Source organism: Hyperolius riggenbachi, chromosome 11 (genome assembly GCF_040937935.1).
Source record: "Hyperolius riggenbachi isolate aHypRig1 chromosome 11, aHypRig1.pri, whole genome shotgun sequence".
NCBI lineage: Eukaryota > Metazoa > Chordata > Amphibia > Anura > Hyperoliidae > Hyperolius > Hyperolius riggenbachi.
In genome coordinates this window covers 106805201-106822336 of record NC_090656.1, presented here as the reverse complement: position 1 = coordinate 106822336, position 17136 = coordinate 106805201, and the positions used below count along the sequence as shown (strand labels likewise).

At 45.2% G+C, this 17136-nt stretch overlaps 1 protein-coding gene across 9 annotated transcripts in view; it reads right to left on the bottom strand.

Annotated features, from left to right (window-relative positions):
- PPP6R3 (protein phosphatase 6 regulatory subunit 3) overlaps nt 1–17136 on the bottom strand; it is a 148169-nt gene that overhangs the window by 55275 nt on the left and 75758 nt on the right. For all 9 annotated transcript variants that reach the window (XM_068260880.1, XM_068260878.1, XM_068260879.1 and 6 more), the window contains 5 exons: nt 15334–15486; nt 13785–13931; nt 12395–12459; nt 7994–8109; nt 895–980 (listed from right to left, as the gene is read on the bottom strand). In XM_068260880.1, coding sequence (XP_068116981.1) covers nt 895–980; nt 7994–8109; nt 12395–12459; nt 13785–13931; nt 15334–15486 — 567 coding nt within the window. The remainder of the gene's footprint in view (nt 1–894; nt 981–7993; nt 8110–12394; nt 12460–13784; nt 13932–15333; nt 15487–17136) is intronic.

The window sequence follows — 17136 nt, the reverse complement described above, 5'->3', positions numbered from 1 at the left end:
GTTCTTTGCATTCTTTACTTGCTACCTTGATTTACTGAAATACATATCATCCTGTCCACCCATTTACTTTCCATCAATCAAAGCTAGCCCCACTCAACATTTCACTGTAAGGGACCTTTTTGCATTGAAACCGAAACCAACGCATGTCGATGGCATAATTTCCATTGAACGTGAATTTTCAAATGAGGTGATGCACAAAAAATATGGACTGAATGTTGCAGATTTCTGCACCACGCATCAGTTTCCAGTGTAATGATAGTTGTTAGCCTGATACTAAAAGTCAAATTAAAATTTGCATAAAAGCAAATCTGCATACAGAAAACCATATGTGGATGTAATATGCTAGTGTAAATGGACCCCAACTTCTATATACCTGTAATTAATTCAATGATCCATTCTGCTTCCTATGTCCTGAACAGATAACAACCCATAATTTCACTACACTACTTCATACAAGCAGAACTCGTAGATTTACGTCATGAATGGCAACTTTCATAACCTCACAATACGGGTCTGCTTTAAGTAGCCAACCTCAATTCTTGAAAAGAAGGCAGATTACACCAGGCTGCACTTTGCCTCCTAAAGTTTTGAAATAATTATATTATAAGATTTATTAGTCGAAGTATTTTGAACAATTTTGCAGTTCATTTTAAAAATTGACCTCAAAGGAGAATTAAAAAAGGAGAAAAAAAAAAAGTAAAGAAAACAGACCTGGACTGTTAACCAGTAATAGATACTAGACATGATGTGCTTACACATTGCCCCAAACAACTGAAAAGACAACCGGAGAGCTTCCATGCTTTAGCTGCATGTGCGCGACGCAGGTCTCCACGCAGAGCTTTGTCTGGAGGCCCATGCGCGATGAGATGCCAGGCACCCAGAGCAGAAACCTACTAGATCTACTGTGTTCCTCTTGTTTGTTTCTCCTAAAGAACTTGTGCAGAAAGTCTCCCACTGTTCCTGAGCTTCAGTTGGCAATTCTGTAAATGAACAGAAAAAACTGGAGTAAATAAAAAAGGAATTCAATTTAACAGTCCAAAACTTTCATTCACAGGCAAATGTTCATTTGGCAACTCAGTTTGTTAATAGTTGCCCTGATGTTCACCTACTCAGGTACATATATCCCATTAAGTCCCAATCTTATCCACCTGGGCTGAAAGGAAAAGTTAAAGTGGACCCACATTAAAAATACAAGATTTCAGAAATAAAATCCATCTTCTAAATACTAGCCTTTTTTTCAGCTGCATGATAAAAATAAAATATTTTACATTTATTGTATTGGATTCTGTCCCTTTCATATTACCGGGACAGAATCCGGCAAACTGGTAGAGTAGGAAGTGTTCGGCAAAGGAGGGATTGCTAATGGCTGCCACCAGTATAACCCTAGTTATGAAAAGAGAAGGGTGAAAAGCATGCACTGAAATGCTCATAGACTTGAAGAAGTGTTACTAAATATTTTGAATAAAAATAAATAAATAAATAAATAAATTTGGTTTGGGTCCGCTTTAACCACTGTGAGACTAACTGCCTATGAAATATACTCCTATGCTGAGCTCTTGTACATTTGCAATTACGAATGAGGAAGTCTGCATAGAGCTCCTGTTCCAAGAGGTTAAAGTGTACCTGAAGAGGGAAACAAAATGCCCAAAATGGGTATTTACCTCAGAGGAGAGCCTCTAGATAATGCAGAGCCCCCCCCCTCTTTGCTCAGCAACAGGAGCGCAGGGCCACTAACTTCCTGGCATCCAGAAGTGGGTGGGAGGAGGATTTGTGAAGCCTCTGGAGGCAAGACTCTGAATTTCTCTCCCATTAATGTTATAGGTTTACTTTAAATTAGACAGCAGTACGCCTCATGAAATCCTTAAAGAAAACCCAATGCGGTGCGGGGGCAGATGGGACACAGTCATCTTCTCTGCCTCATGACATTCCTCGGTGTCACCCCACCGCCACGCTATAGCCCTCTCAAAATTAACAATATTTGTCCATCTAGGAGGTTAATGGGAGGAGAGGGATTCCCTGCTCAAACATCCACTAGGGGCGTTCCTGCAGGGTTTCCAGAGCTACCATTGAGCAGCTCTCTCCCTGGCTGTGCCCCCTGCCACTCCCCTGCCTTCCTGCACACACACAGAGAGAGAGAGAGAGAGAGAGAGAGAGAGAGAGAGAGAGAGAGAGAGAGAGAGAGAGAGAGAGAGAGAGAGAGAGAGAGAGAGAGAGAGAGCGAGAGAGAGAGAGAGAGCGAGCGAGAGGGGAGAGAGCGAGCGAGAGGGGAGAGAGCGAGCGAGAGGGGAGAGAGCGAGCGAGAGGGGAGAGAGCGAGCGAGAGGGGAGAGAGCGAGCGAGAGGGGAGAGAGCGAGCGAGAGGGGAGAGAGCGAGCGAGAGGGGAGAGAGCGAGCGAGAGGGGAGAGAGCGAGCGAGAGGGGAGAGAGCGAGCGAGAGGGGAGAGAGCGAGCGAGAGGGGAGAGAGCGAGCGAGAGGGGAGAGAGCGAGGGAGAGAGCGAGAGAGAGAGAGAGAGACAGACAGACGCTAACTGATTTGCACAGCACCCCGTATCAGGTAGCCTATTTTTGTTTTGTTTTCAATCATATGAGCCCACCACGGGCTCTCTTTAAAGGTCAGATTGCAAAACAAAACTGCACAGACGTGAACTAGAAAAAAGTAGAGTTGAAAAAGCTTCTACTGAATGTCAGTACTGGTTTCTTCTCAGTGCAAATAGCACAGGAAAGCTATCAGCTGCCATTGTCTGGTGTATTTTATAACACAACCCCCAAAATTAACAAGACCAATTCTGAAACTGCTCATTGGTTACTGCAAACTGTAGCTATAACCTTTGAAACTGAAAAGGGAACAATTCCTGTAACTGTGCATTCTGAAGCTGTGTTAGGGCTAGTCCACACTAGGTCCGGAAACGTATCCGTGGCTGCGTTTTTCAGCCCTGATGAAAGACGGAGTCCTGGATACTAATGTTAATAATAATAATAATAATAATAATAATAATAATAATAATAGCAGCTGTCCTCACCCAATAAAAAAAACGGATTCGTCTGCGTTTGCAGGGACCCGTTTTCAAAACCTGAACGGAAGGTCCGGAATTACTGCATTTTACGGACCACGGATGGGTAGTGAAAAGCAATGGGAAACCGCAACTCCATCTCCACAGACAAAATAGCACCAAAAACTGATGAAAAACTGATAGCCTGAACTTTATTATTGGCCCAAAAAATCCTCCCACTACCTTCCTAATGATTGAGACTTTTTCTGTCCGTTTTTTTGGGGTAAAAAAACTGAACGGAAACTGATGCACTTTTTATGAAAACTTATCAGTTTGCGGTCTGGTGGTACTTCCCCTGAACCCTGCAACCGTGCCTAATGTGGACCTAGCCTTATTTGTGTCCCATTGTTACATCTGACTGACCCAACCAGCTGCTGAATCCACAGAAGAAAGGTAATTGTACTGCAATTTTCAAGAATGTGGCCAATGGGACAGGAATTCCCTCCACAATTTTGCTCTATACACACTATATACAGTACTACTTTGCCCTTGTTCAGTTTTGTTAGGCTTTAAATAAGAGTAATATGGGAGCTACTAAAAACTTCCTTTAAACAGAGGTGAATTGCTGGTCTACAATACTGATCGCTTCAGTAAAAGTGAAACAAGCAATCAGCCAGTCAGAGTGCCTGTTCTGCATACTCATGCAGGATTAGTGTAATACAAAAAGCATTTTAAAAATGGAATGGTCAGTGATCCTACCCATAATAGTTCAGGTTTCACATGAAATACACCTAGATCCTCATGGTCTTACTGTTTAAAGAGACTGAAGCGAGAAAAAAAATCTCGCTTCAGAGCTCATAGTCAGCAGGGGCATGTGTGCCCCTGCTAAACCGCCGCTATCCCGCGGCTAAACGGGGGTCCCTTCACCCCCAAACCCACCCCTGCAAAATCAACGACCAACTTGGTCGTAAATTTTGCTCTTCCTGGAGGCAAGGCTAACGGCTGCAGCCCTGCCTCTCAGCGCGTCTATCAGACGCGCATCGCCGCCTCTCCCGCGCCCCTCTCAGTGAAGGTAGACTGAGAGGGGCGAGAGGCGGAGGTACGCATCTGATAGACGCGTGGGAGGCAGGGCTGCGGCGGTTAGCCCTGCCCCAATGCGGAAGCACTCCCCCGCTGAACGGAGGGGATTTGGGGGATCAGGGACCCCCGTTAAGCTCGGGATAGCGGCGTTTTAGCAGGGGCACACATGCCCCTGCTATCTATGAGGTCTGAAGCGAGATTTATTCTCGCTTCAGACTCTCTTTAAATAGGTAACACCTATATCATCGTTCCAAGCTGCATTAACCACCCTGGCGTTCAGTTTCCCCAGGATTTCCGTGCAAAAAGTGTTTCGATTAATTTCCAATAATTTGCAACCATTTTTTTTTGCAACCAATTTTTTTTTTAATATTAAATTTAATACAGATTATTGTATTGAATTCAATTTAAAAAAAAAAAGTGTTTTCTGCAAGATGTTGACGCTGTGTGACCCTGGTGTCATCAACACCAATCAACGGGGGACATGTGATCGCTGAGGAAGAAGCAAAATCCGCCAAGGGACATGGAAGAAGACACTGGGGAAGCTATCAGAGGTACGCGACGAGGGATCAGCATGCCAATGGTGAGTATAAGACCCAGATGTATAGGTAGAAGATGTGCAGCCAGGTATAGTTAGCCAGATGTGCAGCCAGGTATAGTTAGCCAGATGTGCAGCCAGGTATAGTTAGCCAGATGTGCAGCCAGGTATAGTTAGCCAGATGTTTAGCTAGGTATATAGCGAGCCAGATGTTTAGCCAGGTATATAGCGAGCCAGATGTTTAGCCAGGTATATAGCGAGCCAGGTGTTTAGCCAGATTTATAGGTAGCCAGATGTCCCCCTCCCGATCCTCCTCCCCCCCCCCCCCCCCCCCCCAGCACGCTGTGGGTAGCGATCTGTGCTACCCACAGCGTGCAGAACAAGCATCCAGCCACCCTAGGGAATCCCTGGGCAGCCAGCGGGGCAGAGAATGTGCGGGGGATCCCCCTTGTATGTGGAGGCTGTGCTGGCGGGGGATCCCCCTCTGTGCAGGCGGGGGAACCCCTTTATATGGTGGCTGTTGCGGGCGGGGGGATCCCCCTCTGTGCGGGTTGGGGGATCCCCTTCTATTGTGTCTTTTGCGGGCGGGGGATCCCCCTCTGTGCGGGTGGAGGGATCCCCTTCTATTGTGGCTGTTGCGGGCGGGGGATCCCCCTCTGTGCGGGTGGGGGGATCCCCCTTCTATTGTGGCTGTTGCGGGCGGCCTATCCCCCTCCTCCCCCTCCCTCCCGATGTGCCCCCTCCCGATCTCCTCCCCCCCCCCTCTCTAAGCCCATTGAGTAAATAGATTTACTCACCGAGGGCTTTCTCCAGCGACGGCAGCAGCACTTCCTCCTCCATCTCCGAAGTCCCGGTCTCTGTACAGTTACATTACGAGACTTGGTGACGTCACCAAGCCTCGTAATGTAACTGTACAGAGACCGGGACTTCGGAGATGGAGGAGGAAGTGCTGCTGCCGTCGCTGGAGAAAGCCCTCGGTGAGTAAATCTATTTACTCAATGGGCTTAGAGAGGGGGGGGGGGGAGGAGATCGGGAGGGGGGGACATCGGGAGAGAGGGGGAGGAGGGGGATAGGCCGCCCGCAACAGCCACAATAGAAGGGGGATCCTCCCACCCGCACAGAGGGGGATCCCCCCGCCCGCAAAAGCCACAATAGAGGGGGAATCCCCCCGCCCGCACAGAGGGGGATCCCCCGCCAGCACAGCCTCCACATACAAGGGGGATCCCCCGCACATTCCCTGTCCCACTGGCTGCCCAGGGATTCCCTAGGGTGGCTGGATGCTTGTTCTGCACGCTGTGGGTAGCACAGATCGCTACCCACAGCGTGCAGTCAGGCATCCAGCCATCCTGGGGAATCCCTCTGATAAGAAAAAAATGCAGCCGGCGGGGCAGAGAAACAGGAAATCTCCCTGTCGGCATGGACGAGCTCAGCTCGTCATTAACGTTTTTTTGCAAGTTTTTGCTGGACGAACTCAGCTCGTCCATACCGCCAGGGAGGCTACCTGTGGTGTTCCCCTGCCTTGTTCCATCTTTCCAATAGATTTCCAGATCAATCAAAAAGGAACGCTAACCAATGCACAAACTTACAATGGCTTTTCCATCTGAGGTTTCATTTACAAGCAAATCCCTGTTTTTGTCATGCTGTGTCAGTCAACAGTTCTCACAATGTTACATGTGTAATTGACAAAAATTTACTAGTTACGGGTCATGTCTAAAACGCATGGAGAAGCCTGCGATTTGTTTGATCAACTGCTTTGATCACATCTGGCTTTAGCACATGATCACGACTAGCAAATCAGATACTTGCTGATCACATGCTTCTACATTAGTTCTAATATGGCCAAAATCCTCTGCAGGTTCTTTTAGCCGGGTACTCCACCCGGATAACTTTGGTGAGCACCCAGCTATCATCTGCTCGCCTCCTCCAATACTGTAAACAGAGTTGCGCTGGCCCTGCATTCCCCTGTTGCACCCAACCTGGCTACTTTTTCATGCCACTCGGCAGAAAAAAAAATTTGATGGCAATCACTATTTCTGTATACAGGGGTTAGAAAAGAGGGTTGTATTTTAGCTCTGAGACATATAATAAATGGCTATTAAAGTAGTGTTTGGCCTCTGAGGAAGCGAGTGACGATTGCAAAACTGTTAGGCCGCATACAAGTTATCTTTTGCAAACCAGGATGAAATGGGTACTTTTGCCTAGCAACTCATCTGGTGCCCAGGAAAGTTTGTCTTCCTGCTGAGAAATAAAGGAAATCTGAGCCGAAAGGAGGCAAAACATTTTTACTTAGCTGGGGCTTCCTCCACAGCCCCCTTCAAGCCTTGTAGATAATAGGATAACAGAGGCGCCAATAGGATAAAAAACACTAAAAACTTAAAAACCCATCTTGGTAATAGAGGAGGCAGTGGTGGACTCACCCCCTCCAAGCAGAACACACGACTGTGGATTTTCAGTCAAAACAATTTTATTGGATACTCCAAAGTGCAACGCGTTTCACGGGATACAAACCCGCTTCATCAAGCAATAACAGATAGGAGTAAACAGCATCTGCCAGTATCATCAACACTGAGCGCCCAGAGGCGCTCAGTGTTGATACTGGCAGATGCTGTTTACCCAGAGGCGCTCAGTGTTGATACTGGCAGATGCTGTTTACTCCTATCTGTTATTGCCTGATGAAGCGGGTTTGTATCCCGTGAAACGCGTTGCACTTTATTTGGAGTATCCAATAAAATTGTTTTGACTGAAAATCCACAGTCGTGTGTTCTGCTTGGAGGGGGTGAGTCCACCACTGCCTCCTCTATTACCAAGATAGGTTTTTAAGTTCTTTTTGTGTTTTTTTATCCTATTGGCGCCTCTGTTATCATATTATCTACATCAAGTCCACCCTTGGTGGAGGGTTGTACCCTTCCTTCTTCAACTACAGAGAGCGACTTTTTAATCCTGAGTGGGGTCAGGACAATCTCCCCACCTGATTTGACAGTGGTTGCCTACTTGGTAACCCTGGTTTGTGAGTATTAAATATTACTCTAACAATTATACCTTACCAGTACATACTACACTATATTGGGCTCTTGGTGTTCTCTCTTTTTCCCTTCAAGCCTTGGGCTCCCCTCGCCGCCTCTCCGGGCTGCAACAGTCATCTGCTAGCCACCTCAGTACCTCCAAGTCGTGCATACACGGCCAGGCAATGCGTGCGACTCACACTCCCATTGCCGGGAACATTCTGCGTCTGAGCAGTAGTACTGCACAGACTACTCCTCGCATGCGTGGCAGAGTGCGACTCACCGGCCAGGGCAGCTAGCGGACGACTAAAGAGGCCCAGAGAGACAGCTGGAGGAAAGGTGATAACACAGCCAGTTATATGTAATGAAATAACATTCACACATACCTTTAATAAGTTGATTTGCTAGCGTACTGTTTGGCCCCTTTTCAATGCTGTGCACTATGCAGTTTGCGATTCTCGTTAGATGTCCCATATATCCATACCGCTGTCCTCCTTCAGACCTGAAGCATAGCACACAAAAAAATCATCCAAAATCCAAAAAACAGGCGCAGAGCAGTGGCCAACTTTACTAACACCCCTATGAAGTAAAATTCCAACAACATTACCAAGCTTTAATTATAAAAATGCTGAATTACAGAAGAGTCGGAATTCAATGCTGGCATATCGCTTTTAAAACAGATCAAGAAAAAGGAAAATAAAACAAAACATTGCAACAGCCATCTGTAAGAAGCAATCACTCTCACCCATCTTGCTTTGCATTCAAAATCACAACTCTAAAAAGGACTTAAGAAAGTGGCTGGATAGTGTACTGGTTAAGGGCTCTGCCTTGTACATGGGAGACCAGGGTTCAAAACCCTGGCTAGGGTCAGTACCACCTATTCAGTAAGAAGTCCTTGGACAAGACTTCCTAACACTGCAGGGTGGCCCCTTGAGTGTGCCCTTAGTGGATGCAGCTCCTGAGTGCTTTGAGTGTAACAGGAGAAAAGTTCTATACAATTATAATCATCAAGCTATGTACCTATGCTAATGTAATGTCCACTACACTTACTACAATTTAAAGCGTACCCAAGATAAGAAAGAAAAGCCTATATACTTACCTGGGGCTCTTTCCAGCACCCTGTAGACCATGGATTCCCAGGAACCTCCGGTAAATTCTTCAGTGGCCCTCAGCTGTGCTTCTAGGCACAGTCCTGTGCCTAGAAGCACAGCATTCTGTGCCTTAGCAAAATTGGACAGATCTCACTAGGGCCCATTCACACTTGCTGATCAAAAAAATGCTAGTTTTTGGTAGAGTTTTGCTCTGACTGTTTTTGGCGATTCACGACAAAAAACCACCATTTAACAACTGCTGATTTTTTAGCGATCGTGTTTTGCGCTTCTATAGCACTAAAACGTGCTTGCCGGGAAATCGCCTGAAAATAGTGCAGGAAAACAAGTTTAGCATTTTTGGGCGATTTGCGCACATCGCCCAAATGAGAATGGGCCCATAGACTTATTACCCTAGCGCTTTGAAAAGCGCTAGCGTTTGAGCATTTTGCCAAAATAGCTGGCAAACCGCTCAAGTGTGAATGGGCCCTTAAAGAGGATTCCACCCCCTATAACCCTCATGTGGATGGTCCTATCCTAACTTTGACACAGAGTTTATGAACGCAATGGTCCCAGATTCTGTCTGCATATCATCTGACTACTCCATTGTTAACCTCCTTGGCGGTAATGACGAGCTACAGCTACCCGCCGTTATAGGGCGCCCCCCCCCCCCCCGGGACCCCGTACGCAGCCTGGCCAATCAGTGCCAGACAGCGCTGAGGGGTGGATTGGGACTCCCGATAACGTCACGACGTTGATGAAGTCATCACGGGGGAAGCTCTAAAGGAAATCACGTTCAGAACGGGATTTCCGGGTGGGCTGATCGCCGGCGGTGATCGGAAGGGTGGGAGGGACGCCGCAGGGAGGGGGGGAATCATGTAGCCAGCGCTAGGCTAGCTACATGATTTAAAAAAAATAATAAAAAATAGTGCTGCGCCGCCACCCTGGCGCATTTAACAGAACACCAGGGTGGTTAATGCCAGTGTTGTAAGAAGCAGATGATGCCTTTGTTGGCTTATCCTATGCTATGCCCTATTTAGTCTCTATGAATTGCACATGCACAGAATGCTCCCCAGCTGCAGGAACGTGCTTGCAAAACTGAGCGCGACTGAAGAATTTACCGGAGCTGGCTGTGGGACAAAAGAGCAGCTCGGGAAGATGGCGAAGTAGTCCACGAACTACAGAGGCCTGAAGGAAGCCCCTGGCAGGTATAAATGCTTCTATTTATTTTATCTCAGGCATCCTTTAAACATGATCAATATATAGACAGCACCTGCAAGGCTATCATCCAAACAGTCCATTCTTCTCTATGGAGAGGGTAGAGAGGATGAATGGGATGTGCGAACGACAAAAGTGGCTGTGCGAGTAAGAACTGAAGCCTTGAATACATGCTAGAAAGTTCTCAGCCAAGGCAGCTAGTCGGGGCAGTTCCTGTTGCGAGTCTATAGCATTTGTACTGCCACCCTGACAACAGAACATGTCGCAAGGTTGCAACAAGGCATCTGTATAGAACTCAGGCCTAAACTGTAGCTCAAGTTAGTAGAGTCCCAATTCCTGTGGGCAACAATCTTTGTGCATGTGTATGCGCACCTTAAAGAGACTGATGTCTAATTTTCTTCATGTTTTTATAATGTAATCATGTTTAGCATTATATCCTAAAGGGAATCGCCACAATCCCGCCAAAAAAAAAACCCGAGGGTTTATTAATAGAGAAATAGCCCTGCAAAGCTCCGGGGCTTGCAGGGCTTTACTTCCTAGAAGAGGCAGAGCTTTAGGCTGTAGCTCTGCCTCCTCCGCTGTCAATCTCTGCTGATCGCCGCCCCTCTCAGTCTTCTTTCACTGAAAGGGGAGGAAATTGATTGCGGAGAGGCAGAGCTACAGCTCAAAGCTCAGCCTCTCCAGGGCAGCACAATCTGCGACCTGCAAAGTCATGGAGATTTGCAGGTAGTTTTCTCTATTAATAAACCCTTGTTTTTCGCAGGGCTGTGGAGTCGGTCCAAAAATCTACCGACTCCGACTCCTCAGTTTAGGATTCCACCGACTCCGACTCCTCGACTCAGACTCCTCTAATTTGCATATTACAATTTTGTTGATTAAAAGTATGTAACATGAAATTCGTCTCTTAACTGCCAACGCTTAGGAATTTTACAAGACAGCTGAAGTGAGAAGGATATGTAGACTACTATATTTATTCCCTTTAGACTAAAACTAGTCCTTGGTAAGAGTACTTGTAAAAGGTACAAACCGGAACAAAGAACATATATCAGGCCCTAGGCAATGTAAGTGTGGGTACATGTAAGAATGATGTGCAGGTACTCTGCAGGGGAATGAGGAGATTCTTCCTCTATTAGACATTCTTCATGCACAATCTGAACAAGGTTTATGGGTGACAGACAACACCTCTGTGTTCAATGTGCACAGCATTCTCAGTGGATTCCCTGCAGCTCTGTGGAGAGTGCATATGTAGAGTATAGTACTACTGTGTAACAAAGTAAACCTGAGAGATGAAATTAAAGTTTTATACATACCTGGGGCTTCCTCCAGCCGCCTTCAGGCTAATCAGTCCCTCGTATCCTCCTCCATCACCTGGATCTTCTGCTATGAGTCCAGAGACTTGAGCCAGTCGGGCGTAGTGCGCATGCACACACTCCGCCGTCGGGAGCATACTACACCTGTGCATCACTATTGTGCAGGTGCAGAATGTTCCTGGCTGTGGGAGCGGCATGCGGCCGGACAGCGCTGACTGGCTGAATTACCAGGACTCATATCAGAAGATCCGGGTGGTGGAGGACAGCAAGGGACTGATTAGCCTGAAGGGGGCTGGAGGAAGCCTCAGGTATGTATAACACTTTACTTTTCATCCGTCTCAGGTACCCTTTAATTTGTAGTCACCAAACCAAATTTTAACAACCTATCAAATTATTTGATTTCATCTGCAAAGGGAGTGCATATATTTGCATAAATCACCATCAGTGCAGAATTATTTCCATCGCATTGACCATCTCTATTAGTGACACAGCTACACATCAGGCTTTATTCTTACAGCACAGATGTTATTTAGTATATATATAAGAGATTCCTGTGTACACGTCATATATACAGTCACAATCAGATGTGTATATCTGACCTTAAAAATACGGGGACTGCTTTATTGAAGCAGCACAAGTAACTAATTTTGATTGGTTTATTTCATTTTTGTGGACTAAGCACAGCTATTACTGTATATATACATTATTTTTAATGACTATTATCTGAGAAATAGAACATTATCATATTTTCTATTTTAATTACAGTTACAAATTCATTAGGAGTCGGAGCATTTTTTCCTGACTCCGACTCCAGGCACAAAAAATTGCCCGACTCCACGACTCCTACTCCACGACTCCGACTCCACAGCCCTGGTTTTTCGGCGAGATTGCGGCGATTCCCTTTAGGCTATAATGGAAAAAAATGAGGCTTCATAGTCTCTTCAACATGTCAGATCGTTTAAGGGGTGGTCAAAGACATTTGTTACACCTGTCATCTGTGCTAAACAGTCATCTGGTCCAATAATGATCTACAATGTGTATGTAATTTAAATCTTTGTAAAATGAAAAAAGCTCCAAGCATAGAGAGCAACAAAACACTTCATGGGTAAACACACTGTCTGTTACTTCCATCTTTTTTTCAAAAGGTCTTCTGGAGTTTTAAACTACTTACTGTCTTTTTTCATTCAAGGCCCACGCTTCAAGTATTCTGTTTATTAAGTGGCATTTCAAAAATAGCTAAAACAAAAAGCACAGACATTGCATTATTCGTTTGCACTGTTTACAGAACTTACAGAATCTACAGTGAACTTAAAGCAAACCTGAACTGAAACTTAGGAGATAATTCATTGTAGGTGTAGCACTAAAGGCAATTTGAACATTAAAAAGCAGCATTGGCAGTCTGATTCAATTTCTGCTTCATTCAGTTGAAAAACAAAATAGCTGAATATTACAGCACTGCCTTGTTATCACCAGTACTTCCTTAGCCTAACAGAAGCATTTTGGCCTGGGTTTACCTTGGACTTCTGTTTGGCTGCCTTATTTACCCATAAAATCACTTTTTTAACCCTTATAATGCAAACAATAGAAAGAGGCCTCAGACAAGTTATTAGTAGCACTAACAGACAATTCCTTCAATTCATCAAAGGCTGTTCGATAACAAAAAAATAAGCAGTTAAAATACCGCATTCTGGAATTTTAGACTGGTGTGTGCCAATTCATCAATATTTTCACAGGTGCAGTAGAGGTTAGGTAATTTACCGAAGCCCACTGACAAAATCCTTGTTCGGTAACAGCAGTTCTGTGTGGGTCTGTGTTATGCTGTTGTCTGTGCAGTGAGGACTTTATAATATAAGCGGCATCCCCAACATCCCTTTAGATGTGTATGTTATATTGCCTCTGATCGCTCTAAATCTGCTCTGAATCTGTCCCATTAGTCTTAACTTTCTACTTATTTGCCACAGCTTAGATGAACTGCCAAGAAACATTGCTTATGTGATTATCGCACCAGCTCCCACTAGCATCTCTGCATATTCAAACAGGAACTTAAGGGGTTACAATGCCAAAGGGTGGCAGGAAAACCTCGTTTTTTCTCTGCTCACTATGGGGGGGTTGCAGAAAACTAGACCCTCCTGCAAAGCCTGCGCTACCCATCACGGAGGAGACCGGGGCTTGCAGGAAGGAGAGAGAGGGAGAGGAGAGAAGAGAGGAGAGAAAGAGACCCACACTGAAGCCTTTCAAAGCAGGCCAATGCAACCTCAGAACAGCCGGTAATGATGAAACACATTCCTGTGCGTTACCGAATGCTGTAATCTTGGTGAATTGACATTTGCTGAGGTATTTACCGAACAAATAGGTAATTTACCTCACTGCTCGGTAATTTCAGCTTTTCATGCGGTAACAGCCTTGATGAATTGCCATTTTCCTAATTGCTCGGTAAAGGCAGCGGTTTTCAGCATTACCGTATGCAGTAATGCTTGATGAATTGAAGAATATGTATCCAAGTTAATATCCTGTCACATGTCAATTCAGGTTGCTTTAAGGGATAAGTAAAGCAGACATACATGTTTTAGTAAGACATGCTCCCCAGCGGAGTTCTGCTCACTGATCGTGCTGTCTGTATTGTCACCGGGGTTGGCGAGGATCAAGGCAATGCAGATTTCAACTTGCGTATGGAGGAAGTTATTCCAGGTGTATTTGAAGAACATATCCTGTGAGGAAAAAATATGCAACCATACACTGAGTACAAACCTAAAGAGCATAGCAGTTGCTTGTATTACAAAGCCATAAAGGAATATCAATGTATATTTTTTTTTAATAATTCAAATATGGTGAAACATGCCCTAATAAAAAAATTGTGAGCTTAAAAAATGATTAAAATTAAAATGTCAAAGTGAACCTCCATCCATAAAATAAAAATCCTTTAGGGCTGCTGTAATAAAAAGCTATATTTACCTGTGGAGTAGCGTTCCATGAAGCAGTCCTGAAGACCACGCATCACTCCACTTCCAGTGCCGGGCGCAGCTCCCCTCTCTCCTCAGAAAAAGAAACACCAAGCTATTTACCACAGTAAATAGCTTGGCGTTTTTCTCTAAGACTATGAATGCATTTTGAAGGAACGCATCTTTTGCAGGAACAGATGTTTTGCAGATACTGATCTTTTGAATGTGTACAGCATCTTTGTGTGCAGCATCTTGCGATGCTTTTTATTTGATGGAGAGTTCAGCTCCATAGAATAGACTGTGTAGAGCAGTCTCTCAACCTTTTTACCCTGGAGGAACCCTGCAAATAACTTTTGGATTTCAAGGAACCCCTGCAAACAATTTTTTGATCTCGAGGAACCCCTGCATTTATTTTGCAGGAGGCATGGTCTTTAAAAGTATGTGTAGCTGTTTATTGCACTACTCCATATTACACTGCCACTCATTATACTGTCTCCTGAACTCCCAATTTAGTGCTTCTTGTTACAGTACCACCTATATAGTGTGCTCTATTATACTTTCCCCACGATGGGGGAAAATGCCAAGGAACCCCTGCAGAGTGCTCAAGGAACCCTGGGGTTCCTGGGAACCCTGGTTCTCATACTACATGGAAGGGGGTAAAATTGGTCTAAGATCTTTCATTAATCTTTCAAGAGTGTACACACCATTACATAGTGTTGCACCTGGATTAATAATGCTCAGCAGCTGCAGTACCACGATGCAATTATCCCATAACAATGTAAACAGTTAAACAGTTGTGACAGTGCGCCTGTGCAGAGCACTCCCGGGTGCACGATCAAGGACGTGCAGCGCCTGCACAGTCAGCAGCGACTACCCTGACCAGGTAGTAAGATTTGGGGGGGGGGGGGGGGAATCGGTACAGGTAACGGAGGGGGACAGAAGAGAACGGGGGGAGGATGGGCATGAGGAGAGCCCACTACACATGCCTGCTCTCCCGTTTTTAATTTTTATTTTTTTTTGCATTAAGAACAAAGTCAATCCTGCAATTATTAGGGTATGGGCAGATTGTCAAATATTAGTAAGGGGCTTTATGCAAACTACATTTAGTAATTTCTCTTTTACATTTACATTGTAGCGCAAAGTCAACTATGCAGCATAAGCCAATACTCACCAGAATAACTCCTATAGTGTTTAACTCAATAAGCTCCATATTGATACTGTGCGTATTTGTCTGTAGTAGACTTGCTATTAATCTGATTACATGTAAACGAGTATTCCCTACGGGCGGATCTAATACTCCCCATGTTGTCTTCATCACATGGGTCTAAAAACAAAAAAAAAAACCACAAGTGAATGTCATGAATTTTACATTCATTTTGCATTTTTACACAGCGTAAATAGAGACGTTAGAATAATACAATGGGAATACTACAATGCAATTCCCAGTCCAACAGAAGATCAATGAATAGCCAAACTATTTTTCCAATAGTGCAAAGAGGGTCCAGAATCAGTCAGGCAGCAGAAAGGCTGTTTTACGCGGCTCCAATGAGGGTCTTGGATGTCATTGAAGGCAAGTGATAGAAGTTTTTATTTTAAAAGTGAACCTAAACCCTTTCACAGGATAGAAGTAAAACATATAGAAAGGCACCATGTATTTAGAGTTTAGCCTGTCTAATTCCCCCTCATCTGTGTCTAATCACAAATTGTAATTTGATCCCTCAGTTGTGTCCGCTGCCTGCCAGGGAGCTAATTGGTAAACACAGGATGTTAACACTACGCCCGCTTCCATGAAAGCAGGACAGAGCGCGGGGTCAGCCTTACTGCAGCTGCACGAAGCGCCGCTGTCAATCATGGCCACTTGGGCCGCGGTGACCTGCGCAGCCGCAGAACTATTGCGCCTGCGCAGTTCGATGCGGCCCACGTGGCCAAGATTGACAGCGGCGCTTTGCGCAGCCGCAGTAAGGCCTGAATACCGAGCGGGACAGCGGCGGGGAGCGGAGGTGACAGCGTGGGACAGTCAGTTGCAATGGGCTGGAGAAAGCGTCAGGTGAGTAAAGCTTTTTTTTTTTTTTTCCCCTGATAACTCAGTAGGGTCCCAAGAACTTTAAGTAGGGTCACACACAAAGCATTACATGAGCAAGAGCTTTTTAATCATAAGTGCTTAGAAATGGCTTAGAAAAGTACTGCTAGTGGGTTCCAGGCTAAGAGATGGATGAGAGCTTGAGTCACTATGCCGGTACTGCCTGCTGTTAACATGTAGTTCCTAGAAACAGATAATAAAATGCTTTTTAAACAGGAAATCAGCAAGTGTCCTTAATCTTTATGCACAGCTGTGCGGCTGCAGGTAAGCACAGCTGTGAACCATTTCTAAATTTAAAAATGCAGTGCCAAAAGTAAATTACACTAAATACGTATCTCTCTTGAATTTTAACAACTTTAGTTCTGGGTTCAGTTGGGCTTTGTTAAAGGACAACTGAAGTGAGAATATAGAGGCTGCAATAGTATCGTTTCAAACAATACCAGATGCATGGAAGCCCTGCTGATCTATTTTGCTGCAGTAGAGTCTGAGTCACACCAGAAACCAGCATGCAGCTAATGTCAGAAACATCTTATCCGCTGCATGCTTGTTCAGGGTCTATGGCTAAAAGTATTTAGAGGCAAAGGATCAGCAGGACTGCCAGGCAACTGGTATTGCTTAAAATAAATATGGCAGCCTCCACATCCCTCTCGCTTCAGTTGTCCTTTAAGCACAATGGTCATGTGCCCCCCACTGCAGTTTCTTCTCCCTATACCTAAATCTTGTGTAAGTGTTGTAACGCCTAGGAAAGCAAGTGTTGCCAAATTGACACTTATTAACTCCTCCTAGTCAAGGAATGGGAAAATAGTGCCCACACGAGCCAGCAGAGGGCCCATGGCACAGCTTGCAGGGGTAGGTGAAGTGTGGTGTGCAGCTGTGGACATGTGACTTCCATTT